The following is a 21,671-nucleotide window of genomic DNA, read 5'->3' as shown; positions in this document are numbered from 1 at the left end:
AGAGATATGTACAGTACTCTCTGCACAGTAAGTGCTCAATAAATACTATTAACTTGTTACTCTGGATATACTTGGAATCCATGTGTTTCTACAGGCACAGTTATCTGAACAGGGAAAATCTGGACTGTTTGCAAAATCTCCAGTTCTGGGATTGATTTGGGCAAACCAGAATGAATGACCACTGTTTATGTCATGAGAAGAAGCAACAGAGATTTTGGGGGACTGGAGAACTGACCATAGAAGCAAATGGATATGGCCTTTTACTTGGATTATCCTTTCTCTAATACAGTGGTTTGTCTGTAGTGGGTGCTTAGTGATGCTACTGAGTAGAAGAGGAAGGGGCTGAACTGGGCCTTTCCTGTGTGAGCAGCAGCAGAGGCAAGTCTGACTCTGACTCCGTGGCTCTGTGGTAAGCAGCTGCTCCCGTGAGCCGCCTAAACTGAGGGAGGTTTTTGTACTGCACTGTGTCACTGTGTCGGGGACCAATTTGTACCTTGTTGACAGTAATATTCTGCGGCATCGTCAACTTCCACACCACTGATGGTCAGAGTGAAATCCATTCCAGCACCACTGCCTCTGAACCGGGCCGCGACCCCGGGCAACAGGGTGGACACAAGCTTGATGATAGCCTGAGGAGATTGTCCGGGTTTCTGTTGATACCAGTTTAGATAAGTATTGCCATTACTGTGTACAACACTTGCACTGGCTTTACACTCGATGGTGACTGTCTCTCCTGGGAACACGGACACCGAATGCGGAGACTGAGTCAGCACGATCTCGCCTCTGGAGTCTGAAATTAGAAACAAAGACTAATAGACCAAAATTTGTAACTGTGCTGGGAAATGAATCAAAACACATGATGTATGTTTACAGTTAAACCAGGATGAATGAATAACGCTGCATTATGAAAAATGGCCTGAATTTGTGAATTTCCTAGGGAAGGTCATAAACATGGTTCCTAGATAATGCATTGGAGAATTTACAAGAAGCATTTAAAAGATGATTCTATGTTAAGTTTTGGAATAATAGTCTCCCCTTACCTGGGACCAAGAGCAGCAGGAGCCCTAGTAGCTGAGACAGGGATGCCATCTCCATCTGTCTGACCTGTTCCCCGAGGCTGACCAATGCCATCCCTAGCGAAAATCACATTTATATTGGCTCTGGGCCACAGGGGCCTCTCGCTCTCAGCTCAAATATGTAAAGTAGCCAAAGTGTTTTGCTGCTGTCAGACCTTAAAATGGTTGGTCTACGTTGGTGTAGAAAACACACAGCTTCTAACAACGGGTTACCAGCCATTAGTGCTCTGTCCCAACTGTTAAGCCACAGAGTTCACTCCTTTTTAGGGAATTCATGCATGTTCTATGTGTGCATGCGTGTGTGTGCCAATATATTTATATGAATGTATATATAATGAAAGTTACTAATGGAGAGGAAAGCAGGAGATGGAGACACTAAAGCACAAAGCTTCTTCTCCCATCTCTTTCCTGCTCCTGCTTGAGTATTTTCTAATTTGAAGCAGATCAAATACCTAATTTTTCAAATGCAAATAGGAAGTAGCCCCCACCTATCCCAGCAGTCCACATTTTTTTATGGAATTGGTCAATCGCTTAGTATAGCCAGGCACCGTACTAAGCACTGAGGGAGATATAAGATAATCGAGCTGGACACGGTCCCTGTTCCAAATTGAGTTCACAATCTTCATTCATTCATTCAATCGTATTTATTGAGCGCTTACTGTGTGCAGAGCACTGTACTAAGCTCTTGGGAAGTACACGCTGGCAACATATAGAGACGGTCCCTACCCAACAATGGGCTCACAGTCTAGGAGGGGGAGGCAGACAACGAAACAAAACATGTGGACACATGTCATCAGAATAAATAGAATTAAAGCTAAATGCACATCATTAACAAAATTAATGGAATAGTAAGTATGTACAAGTGAAATAGAGTAATAAATCTGTATAAACATACAGGTGCTGTGGTGACAGGAAGGAGGTAGGGCAGGGGGGATGGAGAAGAGGAGATGAAAAGGGGGGCTCCGTCTGGGAAGGCCTCTTGGAGGAGGTGAGCTCTCAGTAAGGCTATGAAGGAAGGAAGAGAGCTAGCTTGGCGGATGTGTGGAGGGAGGGCATTCCAGGCCTGGGGGAGGACGTGGGCCAGGAGGATCTTAATCCTCACTTCACAGGTGAGGCAATTTAGGCACAGAGAAGTGACATGACTTCCTCAAGGTCACAGAGCACACAAATGGCAGAGCCAGGATTAGAACCCAAGTCCTCTGACTCCCACGCCATGTTCTTTCCACTAGGCCATGCTGCTTCTCTGCTCTTGCAGGTTTTCTGGATCCTCCTCTCACTCTCCCTGTCTATTCTCCTCTTTGGCTTCCCTGGTCCACCTCCAAGTTGGTGTCTTTTTTGGACAGCTCTGTTATTTTTCTCTTCTCACCAAATTGGAGTTGTGCATGTTCCCATTCCCTCTGAAGACCTGTTCCTTGTTCCCTGTACCCTTAGATGGTCTTGGCTCCATTTTCCACAGCATTGAGCCTTCCAATATTTTCCATTGAGAATCCTACCTCTGAATTCCATTATAGCTTTAGACGCACCGAGACCACCTGCTCCACTGCAATAGCTGTTTCAGAGGAGAGTTTTAAGGTGGGAGGGAAGTTCTTTGGAGGATATGAGGGAGAAGGAACAAACACGCACACACACAAATACACACACACACGGAGAAGGACATGTACGGTAGTTTGTATTGGTAGAGTCATAAGCTACGTAATGTTAAGAGGTTAACTTGGGAGGAGCGCAGAATGAGTTGGATATAGTGGGAAAAGAGAAGAGATAGAAGAGTATATTGGGTTGGGGTTTCTTTTTAACGGTGAGGCCTGAATAGCCATTAGAGGTGTATGCAGAACAGAGTTGATATTTTGGGAAGATGATCCAGAAGGCAGAGAACATGATAAATTGAAGAGGGGAGAGGCAGAAGTCAGGGAGGCCAGTAAGGAACTTTATGCAGTAGCCCATTCACCTGAACGTGACAAGCCTTTGGACAAGGTAGTGGGCTGTAAGGGTGGAGGGAAAGGGACAGATACAGGAACTATTGCCAGGGGCCAAGTTCCCTCACATAGTGTTTACTAATTCCCTATCATGAACATCATTATCATCATCATAATCATCAATGGTATTTATTGAACACCTACTGTGTGCAGATTACTACTAAATGCTGGGGAGAGTACAACACAACAGAGTTGGTAAACACATTCCCTACCTGTGACAAGCTTGCAGTCTAGAGGGGAAGACAGATGTTAATATAAATTAATAATTTATCATATATAATTTATAAATATGTATGTAAATGCTGTGGAGATATCAAATGTCCAAATGTCACAAATCCAAGTTCAAAGATAATACAGAAGGGAGATGGAGCTGGGAAAAAGACAGCTTAATCAGGGAAGGCCTCTTGGAGGAGATGTGACCTCACTAAGGCTTTGACGGTGGGTAGAGTGATAGTTTGACATATATGGAGGAAGAAGGAGTTTTAGGCCAGAGGGGGGATATGGGAGAGGGGTCTCTTCTTATGAGAGCCAAAGGTGTTATGAATAGACAACCAATGCAGAGCAGGGGATTTTGCAGGTCAGCATGGGGGTGACTGCTAGCTTGGAATGGGAATTCTCCTGGAGACAGAAATTCAAGAAGCCATGGGCCACCAGCCCCACATATTCTGGGGAATTTGACCTTGAAAACATAACTGGGCTCAGAGAGTTGGGGTGGATGTTTGCTCTCTGAAAGGGACCAGGCTGGATGTGGCTGGAAATGGCATTCTGCCCCCCACTCCCTGCTGAAAGGACAAATAGTTCAGGAGAGAGCAGTGGGGATGTTTCTCCAAGGAGAGAGAGAATTGAGTCAATCCTGGCCCACAGAAAAATGCTGCAAGATCTGCTATTGATGTCCACTGGGAACAGTGGACGAGCCTCAGTCCTGAGACTGAGCAATTGAGTTTCTTGCACATCACCACTGGTGCTCTCTTATCCTGGTCAATCATGATTCATCTGGAGTAGGGAGTGCAAAGAGTGAGTATGCAGGCAGGGGTGCAGCATGTGGCAAAGAGCATGTGAAGAGCCTTTTTCTTTTTATGTGCAGGACTCATTGACATCTGATAAAACCACAGCATAGTGTCAATGAGGTCCTGAACCACAAGTTAGCCAGCCATTTTTCTTGGATTTTTTCTTGGCCAGTTCTCTTCTCAAAGGCATGTCCCCTAAAGGTAGAACCACAATTAAAACCCAAGTGTTCTTTCCACTGCACCAACAGCAGGGCAAGCAGAACTGCAGGGAGATGTGGACTGTTTAGAAGATGATTTTCTCATCACTGTAGACAGCACCACCACCCTCCCTGTCTCACAAGCTCATATCCTCTTCATAATCTTTGATTCAGCTTTCTCATTCAACCCTAATATTCAATCTGTCACCAACTCCTATCAGTTCAACCTTCCCAGTATCACTAAAATCAGCACTTTTCTCTTCCACTAGACTGCTACCGCATTAATCCAAGCACTTATCCTATCCCACCTTGATTACTGCATCAGCCTCCTTGATGACCTCTCCACCTCCTGTCTCTCCCCACTCCTGTCCATAATTCATTCTCCAGCCTGAATCATTTTTCCTACAAAATCATTTGGTCTACATTTCCCCACTCTTCAAGAACCTCCAGTGGCAGCCCAACCTTATCATATAGAAAACCCTATCATACGCTTTAAAGCACTCAATCACCTTGCTCCCACTCACCTTCCCTCCCTGATTTCCTATTACTATTGAGAAGCAGCGTGGCTCAGTGGAAAGAGCCCGGGCTTTGGAGTCAGAGGTCATGGGTTCAAATCCAGACTCTGCCAATTGTCAGCTATGTGACTTTGGGCAAGTCACTTAACTTCTCTGTGCCTCAGTTCCCTCATCTGTAAAATGGGGATTAAGATTGTGAGCCCCCTGTGGGACAACCTGATCACCTTGTAACCTCCCCAGCGCTTAGAACAGTGCTTTGCACATAGTAAACACTTAATACATCCCATTATTATTATTATTACAATCCAGCCACACACTTCACTACTCTAATGCCACCTTACTCCCTGTATCTACTGCCAACTCCTTGCCCATACTTTTCATCTGGTCTGGAGCTTCCTCCCTTTTCCTATCTGACAGACATTCTCTCTCCCTATTTTCAAAGCCTTATTAAAAATGTCTCCTCCAAAAGGACTTCCCCCACTAAGTCCTCATTTCCTCTTCTCCCACTCTCTTCTGCATCACCTTTGCGTTAGGATTTACAGTCTTCTAGACAGTAAGCTCATTGTGGGCAGAGAATGTGCCTGTTATATTGTTGCGGCTTACTCTCCCAAGCACTTAGTATAGTGCTCTATGCACAGTAAGCACTCAAAAAATCTGACCGACTGATATGATTTGCACCCTTTATTCACCCCTCCCTCAGATCCATAACATTTATGTTCAAATCTATAATATAATTTATCTGTTTATATTGATGTCTCTCTCCCCTTCTAGACTAAAAGCTCTTTGTGATCAGGAAACAGTCAGGAGGAGTTGACTTCTAGTCCCAGCCCCACTTCTTGTCTGCTGTTTGACTTTGGGCAAATCATCTAACTTCTCTGTGCCTCAGTTTCCTCATCTGTAAAATGGGGATTAAGACTGTGAGCCCCCTGTGGAATATGAACCATGTCCTAACTGATTACCTTGTATCTACCCCAGCACTTAGAACAGTGACTGGCTCATAGTAAGCACTTAGCAAATGCCACAAACATTAATTTTAAAAAACTCTTCCCCCAACAGAAAGCTGTAGTGAGTTGTTTTGACATTCTCCAGAAGCCATCATCTCCCTTGGGGAAAGCAAGAAATTGTCAGAGACTGGGAGGTTTTTGATTGAGTCTGTGTCACTGTGAGAGGGAGCTTCCTGCTATCATGATGCTGACAATAATAATCTCCCATGTCATCAGCTTCGACACCGTTGATGGTGAGAGTGAAATCTGTACCAGACCTGTTGCCGCTGAAGCGGGCTGGCACCCCTGGCATTCGTTTGTTGGAATCATAGATCAGGCTCTTGGGGCTCTGGCCAGGTTTCTGTTGGAGCCAGGCTAACCACTGGTCGATGTTCTCACTGGCTTGGCAGTGGATGGTGACTTTGTCTCCGGGAACAACATTCAGGGAGTCTGGAGACTGGGTCATCACAATGTCACCCCTGGAATCTGAGCATAAAATGACAGGGAATAAGGAGCAATTAAATCCCCAGCATTTCCCTTCAAAACATTATCGTAGCGAGCGTTGTTCAGCTCTATTCTTTTAAGCTCTATTCTTTTAAAATAGAAAGAAAATTGCTAGTCAGCATTAAGCAGGCACTGACTGAACCTGATTCCTGATTGTGCTGTTGCTGGTTCATGTTATACCCAGCCCAAGGTATCAGCCAGAACCTCTCAATTCTATTCTTACCAGGGATCCAGAGCAGCAAGAACCAGACCATCTGAGCCTGGGACAGCATCTTGTTCCACTTAAACAGGCCAGCACAGATTGGTACAACCCAGACCGACACTTATATTGGCCCAGAGGAGCCGAGACTCTAAGGGCTATGCAAATACACAAAGCTTAAGTCCAGGAGCCCAGGGAACTTGCTTGATCCCAGTCCAGAGCAGAGATGGTTGACTGAAAGACTCAGGAAAGACTGTTCCAGGGACTTGGAATCTCTGGGGATTCCATAGGTTTGGGGTGAGACTGCTGCTTGAGGCCTTCCCAGATTAAGACCCCCCCTTTTCCTTCATTCATTCATTCATTCAATCATATTTAGTGAGCACTGTGCACATAGTAAGCGCTCAATAAATACGATTGATTGATTGATTACAATTCGGCAACAGATAGAGACAATCCCTACCCAACAACGGGCTCACAGTCTAAAAGAGGGGAGGCAGGCAACAAAACAAGTACACAGGCATCAGTAGCATAATTTTCCTCTGCTCCTCTTCCCCTTCCCATCGCCCTCACTCCCTCTGCTCTACCCCTCTGCCTCACAGCACTTATGTATATATGTGCATATTTATTATTCTATTTATTTTATTAATGATGTGTATATATCTATAATTCTATTTATTTATATTGATGCTATTGATGCCTGTTTACTTGTTTTGATGTCTGTCTCCCCCGTTCTAGACTGTGAGCCCATTGTTGAGTAGGGTTTGTGTCTGTTGATGAATTGTGTTTTCCAAGTGCTCAGTACAGTGCTCTGCATACAGTAAGTGCTCCATTAATATAATTGAATGAATGAATGAATGCTTGGAGATGCTCCTTGGGGGAAAGACAGAGTAGCTCAGCTCCACTAGCAGAGCAGCTTTTTGGCAATGGGCAGGGGCAAATGATGGGGTGACATTTCTTGTGGTTCTCCCTACTAAGAGGATCTCCAGCCTCTGGGTGATAGCCTAGAGCATTGTCCTTCAGTAGCCCTCACAATTTTGTGGTAGCCAACAATCATTAAAGTGTAGAGAAGCAGGGCCACCTAGTAGAAAGAGAACAGGCCTGGGGATTCTAAACCTGGTTCTTCCATATGTCTACTGCATGACACTGGACAAGTCACTTAACTTCTCTGGGCCCCAGTTCCCTCATCTGGAGATTCAATACCTGTTCTGTCTCCTATTTAGATTGAGGGACCTGATTATCTTCTATCTACCCTAGCTCTTCGTGAATTGCTTGGCATATAGTGAGCACTTAAAAAATACCACAGGTATTCTTATCATTATTACAGTCTAGTGAATATTTTTTATGATCCCAACAATGGAGCTGATAAGGGATATGACTCTGCAGACCATAGTAACTCTCTCAGAGACAGCAGCAGAAAACCTGAGAAAATCAGTATGTCAATTTGATGCTGAAATTTCCCATGTCTCTGAATTCAGGGAAACTATTTGTGGAACTTACAAGTTTGTGATTGAATGTGTGTTTGTGTGCCTGAGACTCATACTGTTGGATTTCAATTCCAGACTTGCTAGCCAGGGAGCCAGGAGGTGTACAAGATGAAGTTGGTAACTCACCCACAGTTCTCAGCTTAAAGTGCAGAACTTCCACTGAGACTAACAAGATGAAACAGTTCAAGAATCAATCAATCAGTGCTATTTATTTAGTGCTTACTATGTGCAGAGCACTGTACTGAGAACTTGGGAGAGTACAACAGAAGCAGAGTGGCCTAGTGGAAAGAGCACAGACCTGTCAGAGAACCTGGGTTCTAATCTTGGCTTTACCGCATCTGCTGTGTGCCCTTCACTGTCACTTCACTGTGCCTCACTTTTCTCAACTGTAAAATGAGGATTAAGACTGTGAGCACCATGTGGGACAGGAATTATGTCCAACCTGATTAACTTGTATCTACCCCAGAGCTTAGAACAGTAGTTGGCACAGAGTAGGCACTTAAGAAGTACCATTATTATTATTATTTTTGCCCCCAGGCAAGCGGGGCAGTTCTCTGGGGTTCTGCTATGCAACACAGCAGGTGGAAGAAAGTGTGTGGGCTCTGTGGTAATGCAGGGAAGCCGACAAGTGGGTGCAGGCTGCCCTCTATTGAACATTGTAGCTTTCCCCCAGATTCATTCGTTCATTCAATAGTATTTATTGAGCGCTTACTCTGTGCAGAGCACTGTACTAAGCGCTTGGGAAGTACAAGTCGACAACATATAGAGACGGTCCCTACCCAACAACGGGCTCACAGTCTAGAAGGGGGAGACAGAAAACAAAACAAAACATGTGGACAGGTGTCAAAATCGTCAGAATAAATAAATTTATAGCTATACTCACATCATTAATAAATTAGTATAGTGCTCTGTACACAGTAAGTGTTCAGTAAATATGACTGATGATTGACTGACTGATGGAATGATTTTGCTTAAGTAACATGTATCCTAACCTACGTAGAAATTTCTGCTGAAGCACCACATTCTGATTAGTAATCTTAACCTTTTCAAGATATCAATAGATCCCCAAAAAGCCCTTTTGCTTCATGGAAAAAAAGAAGTTCACTCAGGACTTAAAAGCCCTGTGGCTTCAGGGTAATAATAATAATAATGGCATTTATTAAGTGCTTACTATGTGCAAAGCACTGTTCTAAGTGCTGGAGCACTGTTCTAAGCACTGGTAGAAATTACCCAAAAGCAGCAATTTGGGTATATCAATTCATTTGTCCCATTTGCCTTCAGTTTTATTAAGTAGTAACTCTCAAAACTGGCAAAGATAATTTGCAGAGTTTTATTTTCTTGCCTGTGTAATGGTTCCAATTTTAAAACAGGTATGTGATGATGACACCATATCTTGGGAACTTACCTTGATGGGAATGTAATTCAACTACGTATACAGATATTTCAGCACTAAAGAGTGCTCACGTGGTTTGATTGTGTTTTCTGAGTGCTGTTCTCATCTGTTAGACCAAACTGCCATATTTGTATAATGATATACAAATTATTTGAATGCAGTTTTTTTGTTTTCTTTGTTATGGTATTTGTAAAGCTCTTAATATGGGTCAAGCCCTGTACTAAGTGCTGGGTTAAGGACAAGTTAATCAGGTTGGACACATTCCCTGTCCCACATTGGTCAGGGATTGAATCCCCATTTTGTACATGAGGAAACTGAGGCTCAGAGAAGTGAAGTGACTTGCCTAAGGTCATATAGCAGAAAAATGGCACTTAGAAGAAGCACTGTGGCCTAGTGGTTAGAGCACAGACTTGGATTCTGGCTTTACCACTTGTCTCCTGTGTGACCGTGGGCAAGTCACTTCACTTCTCTATGCATCTGTGAAATGGGGATTTAGATTGTGAACCCCATGTGGAACATACATCATGTCCAACTTGATACCCTGAAGTTTAGTACATTGTCTGGCACATAGTAAGCGTTTAACAAAAAACATAAAAAGGGTGGGGAGTCAGAGGCGGAATTCAAACCCAGGTCTTCAGATTCCTAGGTCCATGCTCTTTCCACTAAGCCTTATTGCTTTTCATCCCAAAGTTGTCCTAAAGTATCTGATTTTCTTAATAAAATGCCATAAAAATATTGGATTAATCCAAAGCAAAGATCAGTTTAACATGAAAGCTCAGGGTCGTGTGTTTGTCTGAGGGCTGCACTGACTGGAGTCAGTGAGGTAACGTGACAAAGATCTGTCTGAGCTCAGACCAGCATTTGTGGGAGCGTGACTGAGTGAGAGGCCCCGTCCCTGTTATCAGGGAGTGCACAGTCCACTGAAAGACTGTTAGACACAAGCCTTTCCCAAATCCATGCAGGAAGAGAAAGAACCAACAGGACAGCAGCCAAAGTCCGGGTGGGTGATTAGATGAGTAAATAAAAAACGTCAGACCAGAATGGCAATTTGGTTAGTAGCCTCCAGGCCCCCATGGGGATTGTTCTTGCCCCTCATTCCATCACCTTTCCTTCCTGGGATAGTCACCCCACCTTGACAACCCCACAGCAGTAGGGCACCTGCTCCTACTCAGGGACTCTGGGTTGGAAGCAGCTGCATACCAGAAGCCAAACAGCCAGGGAGGTTTTTGTACGAGGCTGCAACACTGTGCAAGGGTAGCTATTATGCTGCTTACAGTAATAATATCCAGCATCGTCGGCCTCCACCCTGCTGATGGTGAAAGTGAAGTCAGTCCCAGACCCACTGCCGCTGAACCGGTCTGAGACCCCAGAGGGGCGGCTGGAAGCGCTGTAGATGAGGAGCTTTGGAGATTGTCCAGATTTCTGTTGATACCAAGCCATCCAGCTGCTGACACTGGAACTGGCTTTGCAGCGGATGGTGACAGTGTCTCCGGGAGATGCTGTCAGAGAATCCGGAGTCTGTGTCATCACAATGTCCCCCATGGATTCTAGAGGAGGAATTCAAAGAAAGAGAAAAAAAATGGTTAAACCTTCATCCTAACTATAAAACCTATTTAATTAGACCTTTTATTAAGCAAACTGGTTTAGGGCTGCACAGACCACACAGATTTCTAAGAGAATTTTAGAATTTAATCGAGATATTTACAATATACTTAATCTAGTCAGAAGTTCAACAGTCCAACACATCTTTCCCTGTGCCCTGTCTTACCATGGGTCCAGAGCAGCAGGAGGCTGAGGAGTTGAGCCCTGAAGACCATGTTGCCACCACCCTGTCAAGAGCTGCAGACCAGAATATGCAGAGTGTGGCCACAGCAGATGGTGAGACATTTATATCAGACTGAGCAGCTGGGCTGGGTCTCTAGGGAGGGATAGGGAAATGAGGGGACAGGCTGACATTTCTTTTCTTGGGGCCTGAACTTGACAGGGGCGGGAATAAAGGGCCCTTGGCTCTGCAGATCCCGATCACCTCCTGCCACAGACACCAGAGGGTTTTGAGTGTCTCCTTTTGGTGCAGGCTGAGGGGTTGTGCATACGGTGTCTTGTCTGGCAGTCCCATCCCCATCAGCTCTGATCTCCATCACTCTGGATCACACCACCACCCCGGTATGATTGACATTCTGCATTTCCCCTTCATTCTTCTCTGAGCTCAGCCTCCTCACTGCAAACAGGGAGCAGCCCGGCCTTCGGATTATGGGACCTAGACAGAGCAGACCAGACTGATGTCCAGAGGCCTGGATGGGGCCCAGGACTTCTGCTGCCCAGGAGAGGGTATCTGCAACCAGTCTCAGTGCAGAACTCTGTCACCGCCACTGCAAACGTCTTCCGCTCTGGGAGACATCAATGGTGGCCAATCTCCCTTTGCATCATGCAGATTCCTGACTGTTGGATTTACCACTCTCCACCAAATTTCTCCACCTTCTTTATTGACCCTCTTCTCCCCCTGGTCACACTCTGAAATCTCACCAAGCCCCCCTCCATGCTGTACCAGGTTCCCTTTCTGCCCACCTTCACCCCAAACTCACTTCCTTCCCACCATGAGCTAGAACTCAGTTCTCTATTACTTCATAGAGCTCCTAAAATCCCACCTCTTCCAATGTATTTTCCCTGACAAATATAAGGATACCAATAATAATAGCAACATAATAATCATTATTATTATTAATACCTCTACTTTTATCAATCCTTCATCCACCTCTTACACTTATGCATTACCTATTTATATGAGAAGCAGCATGGCTCAGTGGAAAGAGCGCGGGCTTTGGAGTCAGAGATCATGGGTTCAAATCCTGGCTCCGCCAATTGTCAGCTGTGTGACTTTGGGCAAGTCACTTAACTTCCCTGAGCCTCAGTTCCCTCATCTGTAAAATGGGGATTAAGACTGTGAGCCCTATGTGGGACAACCTGATCAACTTGTATCCCCCCCCCCAGTGCTTAGAACAGTGCTTTGCACATAGTAAGGGCTTAACAAATACCATCATTATTATTATTATATATGTGCCTATCCTCATTACTTCTGTGTGCATATATATGAATATATACATATTCACATACACACTTTTATAGATAGATATTACTAATTGATACTTCCATGATTGGTTTCCCAGTCAGCCTGGAAGCTCTTTGTCTAGAATGTGACTTATGTTTGGTTGCATTTCCAAATGATGTTTAGTCCAGTGCACTGTTCTAAGTAGGAGATTAATAAATCCCATTTCTTCCATTACTCAACTACATTGTGTGTCCAGGAATCGGTTCAGGGTGCCCTGCCCTGAATTGGCACATACTAAACGCTTAACAAATACCATCTTTATTATCCACATCCCCACATGTCATTGTTGGCCAGAAACCAGCTCCAGTGAAGAGGACCTAAGGCAATGACTCCTCCTGCAGCAGGAGTCAAGCCTGCCTCGCTGAGTGTCCATCTCCTCTGGAGCTGCTGCTACAGTTCTTCTGAGTGGGGCCCGGGGAAGGTTCTGGGAAGGAAAAAGCCAGGGTCTGAGTGGCCAGAAACTACAGGGATAGGGAGAGTCAAGCCCTGCTGGTCCAGGAGAGGTGAGAATCCTTGCCCACTCTACCCCGTCTATCTGCTCTATCTCTCCCCTAAAGTGAGCATTGCTTAGTGGGGGCTACAGACAAGGACGGGTGGGAAAGTCAGGGGAAAGACAAGGTTCTAGTGGGAAGATAAAGAGTTTTAGGCATGTTACGTTGGAGGTGATAGCAGGACATACAAGTAGAGATGTCTCGAAAGCAGGAGGAAATGCAAGACTCTGAGAGGGAGAGAGATCAGGGCTGGAGATGTAGATTTGGGAATCATCCACGTAGTCGTTGTAGTTGAAGCCGTGGGATCAAATGAGTTCTCCAAAGGAGCGGGAATAGATGGATAATAGAAGGGGACCCAGAACTGAGCCTTAGGGACACCAAAAATTAAGGGGTGGGAAGCAGAGGAAGAGCCCATGAAAGAGACTGATAATGTGCAACTTGAGAGGAGAACCAAGAGAAGACAGTTTCAGTAAAACTGAGGTTGAATAAAGTTTGCAGGAACAGGGTATGGTCAACAGTGTTGAAGGCAGCTGAGAGGTCGAGGAGGATTAGGATGGAGTAGAAGCTGTTGGATATGGCAAGAAAGAGATCATTTAGTTTGTATTTACCCCAGCACTTAGTACAGTACCTGGCACATAGTAAGCGCTTAACAAATACCATAAAAAAGTGGCAGTCTGACTTAGAGCCGGGTCCTCTAACTCCTTGGCCTGTACTCTTCCCACTAAGCCACATTGCTTCAGAGGAACAGGATGGTTTCAAAGGGCTCACAGTGAAGTAATCCCTCACATTATTGCCTCCACCCCTTGTCTCTCTAGAGTAGCACCCAAGCAACAAGAAAATCATCCTGGGGCCAGCTAACCCGTGCTGCCCCAAGAACTTTGACTATTAGTGTTCAGAGAGATTTTTCTCTCTCTCTGTCTGCTTTCCCTCAAGGTAACATGTTTTTCAGCCTTGGCAGAAGACTGCTCCATCCAAACATTTTGATTATTGGTTGTAACCATATTTGTATTAGTTTCGCATTATTAAAAGGTCCCCCAAAAAACTCTTTAGCTTCAGCAAACTAAAGTTTACCCAGGACTTAAAATCCTTGAGGTTTCAGCATAGAAATGATCCAAAACAACAGTACTGGGACGAGAACTCAGTTGGACTGATGCTCTAGACACCTAATTACATTTCTCCCACTAAAGTTTTGTTTTATTGCGGAGCTCACGAGAACCTAACTCCTATGGCAGGTGAAGTTAATTTGTAATTATTTTCTTTGCCATTTTAATTGTGTCAATTTTAAAAGAGTTGTAGACTGGTGAGACCACATTTTGTGAACTTACTCTCTTGGGAATGTGATTCAACCTTGCAGAGAGATGTTTGTGCTCCAAAGACTGTCCACGTGAGTCTGTGTGTGTCATCTGGGCACTGTTCTAGTCTGTTAGACCTCACTGCCATGGGAGCAAAGATGAAGGTATCATTGTAGTTCAGGTGTCCTGATGCATCTGATTTTCTTAAAAAAAAATCTTGTACATATTGGATTAATCCAAAGCAAAGATCAGTGTAACCTGAGAATGCAATGTCATGTGTCTGTCGGTTGCGCAGACTGGAGAGAGTTGTACAAGTATAAAATGGAGTCAGTCAGGTGAGGTGGTGAAGAATCTGTCTGAGCTTAGACCAGCATTTGTGGGACCAAAACTAGAAACACGATCCCTTTCCTCAGGGAGCCTACAGTCCAGCAGGGAAGTCTGATGGTCATAAGTTATTTTTTTTAATGGTATTCATTAAGCCCTCACTATGTGCCAAGCACTGCTCTAAGCACTGAGGAAGATACAAGATAATTAGGTTGTCCCACATAGGGCTCACAGTCTTAATCCCCATTTTACAGATGAGGGAACAGAGGCACAGAAAAGTTAAGTGACTTGCCCAAAGTGACACAGCTGACAAGTGGCGGAGCCGGGATTAGAACACATGACCTTTGACTCCAAAGCCCGGGCTCTTTCCACTGAGCCACTGCCAAATCATCAGTGTTGGAGAAAACACCACAAACAGCAGAGAGTGGAAGCTTGGACAGGTAAATAGACACAGAGAACAAGTGCGAGTTGACATCAGGCCAGGATGGTGATGGGGTCAAGAGCATCTGGGCAAGCATGGGTGCTGCTCCCACCCCTCCTTCCATCTCCCTGTGCTACCGAGGGGGCCAGCCCTCCTTGACAGCCCCACAGCAGCCGGACACCTCAGGGACTCTGGACAGGAAGCAGCTGCAGCACCAGAAGCCCAAAAGCCCAGGGAGGTTTTTGTTTGGGCCTGGATCACTGTGGGAGGCATAGTATAATGATGCTGACAGTAATAATCTCCAGCATCGTCAGTTTCCACCCGGCTGATGGTGAAAGTGATGTCGGTTCCTGATCCACTGCTGCTGAACCGGTCTGGGACCCCAGAGGGACGATTGTTTCCATATGTGATGAGAAGCTTGGGAGCTTGTCCGGGTTTCTGCTGGTACCAGGCCATCTCACTGCTGATACTAGAACTGGCTTTGCAGTTGATTTTGACTTGATCTCCTGGAGTGGCTGTCAGGAAGTCTGGAGTTTGAGTGAGCACGATGTCCCCTGTGGATTCTAGAGAAGAATTAAAATAATTTAAATATGAACACTGATGATTACATATCACACGCATTACATCAGATCTTTTAGTTACACTCTGTAAAGACCAGAGTTACTGAACTTTTCTCTAAATACAGTATTGGTTTAATTGACGCCCTTAGCAAACTGGAAAAGGATCTCTCCAAACTAGTTACTCCCAATGCCGGGTCTTACCTTGGGACCAGAGTAGCAGGAGGCAGAGGAGCTGAACTTCGGAGACCATGTTGCCACCAGTCGGTAGAGAGCTGCAGATCCAGAGCTCAGAGCCCAGAGTGTGGCTGCGGGGGACGGGGAGACAGTTATATTGTGCTGAGCAGCTGGGTTGGGTCTCTGGGGAGCGAAAGGGAAACTAGGGGACGGACTGACATTTCCCTGTTCGGGCCCTCAGCCCAGGGGGTGGAGATAAATGACCCTCAGCTCTGCAGACCCCAATCACTTACTGCCAGAGCTGTTTAAAAGTTGACCACTTGGTGTTTATGCAGACAGCCAGGCTTGGATAGAGTGTCCATCGTCATCTACTCTGTCTCATGGTGTCCTATCCCATTCCCAATTGTCCTAATCACTGATCAACACTTTGGCCATTGTTTCTCCTTATTTATAGATGCCCATCCTTAGGACTTGTTCACATGTATGTGTATTTGATATTTTTATGACTACCCACATTAAGGTGAAAACTCCTTATAGATGTGCCTTATATTTCTGTTGTACTTCCCAAGCACACCATGTGTTCCCAGGGGTCAGGACAGGCTGCCCTCCTCCTGTCCACCCCACAGACAGGCTGTGGTCCAGGAAGCGACTCCAGTGGAGGACATGGAAGTCAATGTCTCCCACTGGAGTGAGAGTCAACCTGCATTAACAAATACTGACTTCCTACTTTGCAGCTGTTGCTGCTATAGTTCCTCTGAGGAGACCCCAGAGAAGGTACTGGAAAGGGAGGAGCTGGGATCTGGGTGGCCAACTAATCCCACCTGGATAAGGAGAGTCAAGTCAAGCAGCTTGGCTCAGTGAAAGAGCCCGGGCTTTGGAGTCAGAGGTCATGGGTTCAAATCCCAGCTCCGCCAACTGACGGCTGTGTGACTTTGGGCAAGTCATTTCACTTCTCTGTGCCTCAGTTCCCTCACCTGTAAAATGGGGATTAAGATTGTGAGCCCCCTCTGGGACAACCTGATCACCTTATGTCCCCCCATTAATTAATTAATTAATTAATTCATTCATTCATTCATTCAATCGTATTTACTGAGCGCTTACTGTGTGCAGAGCACTGTACTAAGTGCTTGGGAAGTACAAGTTGTGGTATTTGTTAAGGGCTTACTATGTGCCAGGCATTGTACTGAGAGCTGGGTGGACAGAAGCAAATCAGGCTGGACAGCGCTTTGAACACTGCTTTGCACATAGTAAGTGCTTAATAAATGTCATTATTATTATTATTATTATTATTAAGTCCTTATAGTCCAGAAGATGGGAAAATGCTCAGCCATCCAACCCCAACACCCTGTCCCTATCTTTCTCCTGCATTGTGAAGGGAGCCTGAAGGCATGAGAAACAATGTGAAGGAAACAGTGTGCCTAATGGATGGGGTCCGGGACTGGGGTTGAGAAGAACCTGCCACTTGTTTGCTGTGTGATCTTGGGCAAGTCAATCAATCAATCAATCAATCAATCATATTTATTGAGCGCTTACTATGTGCACAGCACTGTACTAAGCGCTTGGGAAGTACAAATTGGCATCACATAGAGACAGTCCCTACCCAACAGTGGGCTCACAGTCTAAAAGGGGGAGACAGAGAACAGAACCAAACATACCAACAAAATAAAATAAGTAGGATAGAAATGTACAAGTAAAATAAATAAATAAATAAATAGAGTAATAAATATGTACAACCATATATACATATATACAGGTGCTGTGGGGAAGGGAAGGAGGTAAGACGGGGGGATGGAGAGGGGGACGAGGGGAGAGGAAAGAAGGGGCTCAGTCTGGGAAGGCCTCCTGGAGGAGGTGAGCTCTCAGCAGGGCCTTGAAGGGAGGAAGAGAGCTAGCTTGGCGGATGGGCAGAGGGAGGGCATTCCAGGCCCGGGGGATGACGTGGGCCGGGGGTCGATGGCGGGACAGGCGAGAGCGAGGTACAGTGAGGAGATTAGTGGTGGAGGAGCGGAGGGTGCGGGCTGGGCAGTAGAAGGAGAGAAGGGAGGTGAGGTAGGAGGGGGCGAGGTGATGGAGAGCCTTGAAGCCCAGGGTGAGGAGTTTCTGCTTGATGCGCAGATTTCTCTGGGCCTCAGTTACCTCACCTTTAAAATGGGGATTGAGACTGTGAGCCCCACGTGGGACAGGGACTGTGTCCAGCCCAATTGGCTTGTATCCACCCCAGCATTTAGTACACTGCCTGCCACATGGTAAGTGCTTAAAAAATACCAAAATTATTATTAGTAGTAGTAGTAGCAGCAGTAGTATTAAGTAGTAGTAGTAGCCGTAGTATTAGAAACAACTTATAAAACCCTAATGCCCACATTTGGGGAAGGTAATTCATCCAGGTTTTTGCTTTATTTCCCTTGTAATGGTTTCAACTTTAAAACAGTTGTGTGTTGTTGAGAATTTAACCCAGTAGGAATGTGATGCAAACACATATTTAGGTATTTGTGCACCAAGGAATGTCTGAATGGGTCTGATTCTGTATTCTGGTCATTTTTCTAGCCTGTCAGATCTCACAGGAATGAAGAGAAATCGATTGGTGTAGTACAGCTGAACTAATGTATCTAATTTTCTAAGTTGAATAGCCTGTAAAAATTGGTTTAATGCCAAATTTAGATGAAAATCAGAAGAAGTGCTTCTCACGAAACAGGGTAATTTTCAGCAAAGATCAGAGGACGTTGAGAATACAAGTTTGTCTGCCTATCTAAGGGTTGCACTGAATGGAGAAACCTGTACAGGTGCAGAATGGGGTCAGTGGCCTGAGATGGAGAAAGTCTGCCCAACTCCAGACCAGCTCTGAACTAAGGGGGAAATTGTCCCTTGGCCCCAACTCCCTGGCCCCTCCACTGGGCTGCCCAGGATGGGGCAGTTTCCTTCTCCTCTCCCTGCTGCTCTGCACCACATGGTGAATCTCACTGAGTGCCTCTCTATCTTTCAAAAGAACAGGTGGGTTTCTAGAACCCACAATTATGTAACCCCTCAATTTGCCACCACCACCCCTTGAGTCTCTAGAATAGCACTTAAACAGGAATGGAATTCTAAACAGGAATGGAATCATCTGGAGTTCAGTTGGCCAATACTGCTTCAAAAACTCTGGTAATTAAAATTCAGAGAGGCTTTTCTTGTCTCTCTCTGCTCTGCCTTACAGATACATGGAAAAGCCTACTCCACCCTGTCTCTGAAGTTAGGGATCTTAATTATATTTTTATTAGTTTCAAATGAGCAATTATATGTCTAAGCCATAGTATCAGCAAGAGATGTTTACTTAAAATTTCAGGATAGAAATTACTCGAAGGAGTAGAACGGCAACAACTTCTCAGTGGGGAGTGATATGACCAAACTCATCTTAATTATCCAATGAACCATTTGAAACTGCCTATAAAAACTTAACCCCCACAGTTGGTGAAGGTAATCCGTCAAGGCTTTTGGGTTTTTTTCTCTCGTAAATGGTTCCAATATTAAAATAGTCATATGGTGTTGAACGAGACTTTGAGAATTTAACCCAGTGGAAATGTGATTCAACCATGTATTTGCATTTTTGTACACCAAAGAATGTTTGTATGGGTCTGATTCTGTATTCCGTTCTAGCCTGTCAGACCTCACAAGGAATAAATGTGAATGGATTGCTGTAATACATCTAACCTAATGTACCTAATTTTCTAAATAAAATAGCCTGTAAATCTTGGGCTAATACCTAATATAGATGAAAATCAGATGAAATACTTCTCACAAAAAGGCAATTTTCAGCACAGAACTCACTTAAGTACAGTGCTTTGCACATCATACCTGCTTAATTAAATACCACTGATTGATTGATAGATTGATCAGAGATATGTGAGTGTCTAGGGCCGTATGTCTGTCTAAGGGCTGCACTGACTGGAGAAAACTGTGCCGGGGCAGGATGGGGTCAGTGGCCTGATCTGAACCCAGAACATCCAAACCCAGAACAGCTCTGTCCTGAAGGGGAACTCATCTCTAGGCCCCCTCTCCGAGGCTTCTCTTCTGAGCCACCCAGGAAAGGGCAGTTCTGGGTCTCCAGCTCCATCGGAGGGAAGGATGGAAAGGCCTGCAGCTGTGGGGGAGTTGGGAGCTCAGCGTGAACAATGAGCGAACTGAGAATTCAGAGCTGGCCCCTGTGAGCCCCACGTGGGACAGGGACCGTATCCAACCCAATTTGCTTGGATCCACTTCTGTGTTTAGAAAAGTGCTTGGCACATAGTAAGTGCTTAACAAATATCATTATTACTATTATTTATCATTATGTAGAGGGCACAGTTGAATAAGAAGCAAATGCTTGCCCTCAGGCAGCATACAGCCTAAGGAGGAAGACTGACAGAAACCAGCCATTCGCAAATCATCAGGAGAGGAGAATGAACCAATACTACAGATGTGTAAATATGCACAGGAAGGAGTGGGAGCTGATATCAGGCCAGGATGGTGATGCGGTCAGAAGCCTCCTGGCACCCATAGGGGCTGCTCCCACCCCTCTTTCCATCGCTCTTTGCTCCAGGGCCAGCTGGCCACACTGATGGTCCCACAGCAGCCTGGCATCTACTCCTGCTCAGGGACTCTGGGCAGGAAACAGCTGCAGCACCAGAAACCAAATAGCCCAGGGAGGTTTTTGTTCAGGGCTGGAGCACTGTGGGAGGCCAGCTGTTATGCTGCTGACAGTAATAATCACCAGCATCGTCAGCTTCCACCCTGCTGATGGTGAAAGTGAAGTCAGTCCCCGAACCACTGCCGCTGAACCGGTCTGAGACCCCAGAGGGGCGGCTGGAAGCCTTGTAGATGAGGAGCTTTAGAGCTTGTCCAGATTTCTGTTGATACCAAGCCATCCAGCTGCTGGCACTGGAACTGGCTTTGCAGCGGATGGTGACAGTGTCTCCGGGAGACGCTGTCAGAGAATCCGGAGTCTGTGTCATCACAATGTCCCCCGCGGATTCTAGAGGAGGAATTCATAGAAAGGGAAAAAAATTATTTACCCTTCGTCTTAACTGCATAATCAAGTTAAACTTTTATGTTATACAAACTGGTTTCAGGCTGCACATACCATATAGATTTCTAAGAGAAATTGAGAGTTTAATAGTTATTTACAATATATTTAATCTAGTCAGAAGTTCAATAATTCTAACACATCTTTTCCTGTGCCATGTCTTACCTTGGGCCCAGAGCAGCAAGAGGCAGAGAAGCTGAGCCCTAGAGAACATATTGCTGCCCCTTGGTCGAGAACTGCAGACCCAGAGCTCAGAGTCCAGAGTGTGGCCTTGGGGGACGAGAAGGTGGTTATATCAGGCTGAACGGCTGGGCTGAGTCTCTGGGGAGTGATAGGGAAATGAGGGCTGACGATTCCCTTCTCCGTGCCTGAGCCTGGGGGGCTAGGATAAAGGGCCCTCAGCTCTGCAGACCCTGATCACTTCCTGCCTGAGACATTTAGAGGTTGACCTTCTTGTGTTGGTACAGACAGACAAGCAGGAATACGGTGTTGGTGGTCAGCTACTCTGTCTCATGTGCTGCTATCCCATCCCCACTAATCCTGACCCCCCATCAATCCATCGGCCACCATTTTCTCTTGTGGACATGTATGTGTATTTCATATTTCTATGCCTGCCTTCCCCATTAGAGTATAAACTCTTGGATAGTGAATGTGTCTTATATTTCTGTTGTATCTCCCAACTTTGTCCCCAAGGGTCAGGAAGGCTAACCTACTCCAGTCCACACTACATATCATGACTGTGGGGAGGAATCAGCTCCAGTGAAGGACATGTAAGATCATGACTCCCACTGGAGCGACGGTGAAGCCTGCAATAATAAATGCCGACCTCCTCCTCCACAGCTGCAGCCACAGTCCCTCTGAGGTGGGGTCAGAGGTAGTGGAAAGGGAGGAGCTGGTCTGGTTAAGGAGAGCCAAGTCCTTCTAGTCCAGCCGATGG

The 21,671-nt window shown here is 45.5% G+C and overlaps 2 gene segments (V, D, J or C); both read right to left on the bottom strand.

Annotated features, from left to right (window-relative positions):
- Window positions 1-635: 635 nt before the first annotated feature.
- Window positions 636-11,199, bottom strand: LOC119933560. The segment is given in 4 exon segments: window positions 636-790; window positions 6,030-6,237; window positions 10,606-10,878; window positions 11,100-11,199. Coding segments are annotated over 4 exon segments (612 nt in total).
- A 4,193-nt stretch (window positions 11,200-15,392) lies between these two features.
- LOC119933564 lies at window positions 15,393-20,980 on the bottom strand. The segment is given in 4 exon segments: window positions 15,393-15,528; window positions 15,727-15,830; window positions 20,423-20,683; window positions 20,900-20,980. Coding segments are annotated over 4 exon segments (459 nt in total).
- Window positions 20,981-21,671: the final 691 nt, after the last annotated feature.

Source organism: Tachyglossus aculeatus, chromosome 10 (genome assembly GCF_015852505.1).
Source record: "Tachyglossus aculeatus isolate mTacAcu1 chromosome 10, mTacAcu1.pri, whole genome shotgun sequence".
NCBI classification, from domain to species: Eukaryota; Metazoa; Chordata; class Mammalia; order Monotremata; family Tachyglossidae; genus Tachyglossus; species Tachyglossus aculeatus.
Note: the sequence above shows the minus strand (reverse complement) of the source record. Positions and strands in the feature narration are given on the sequence as shown.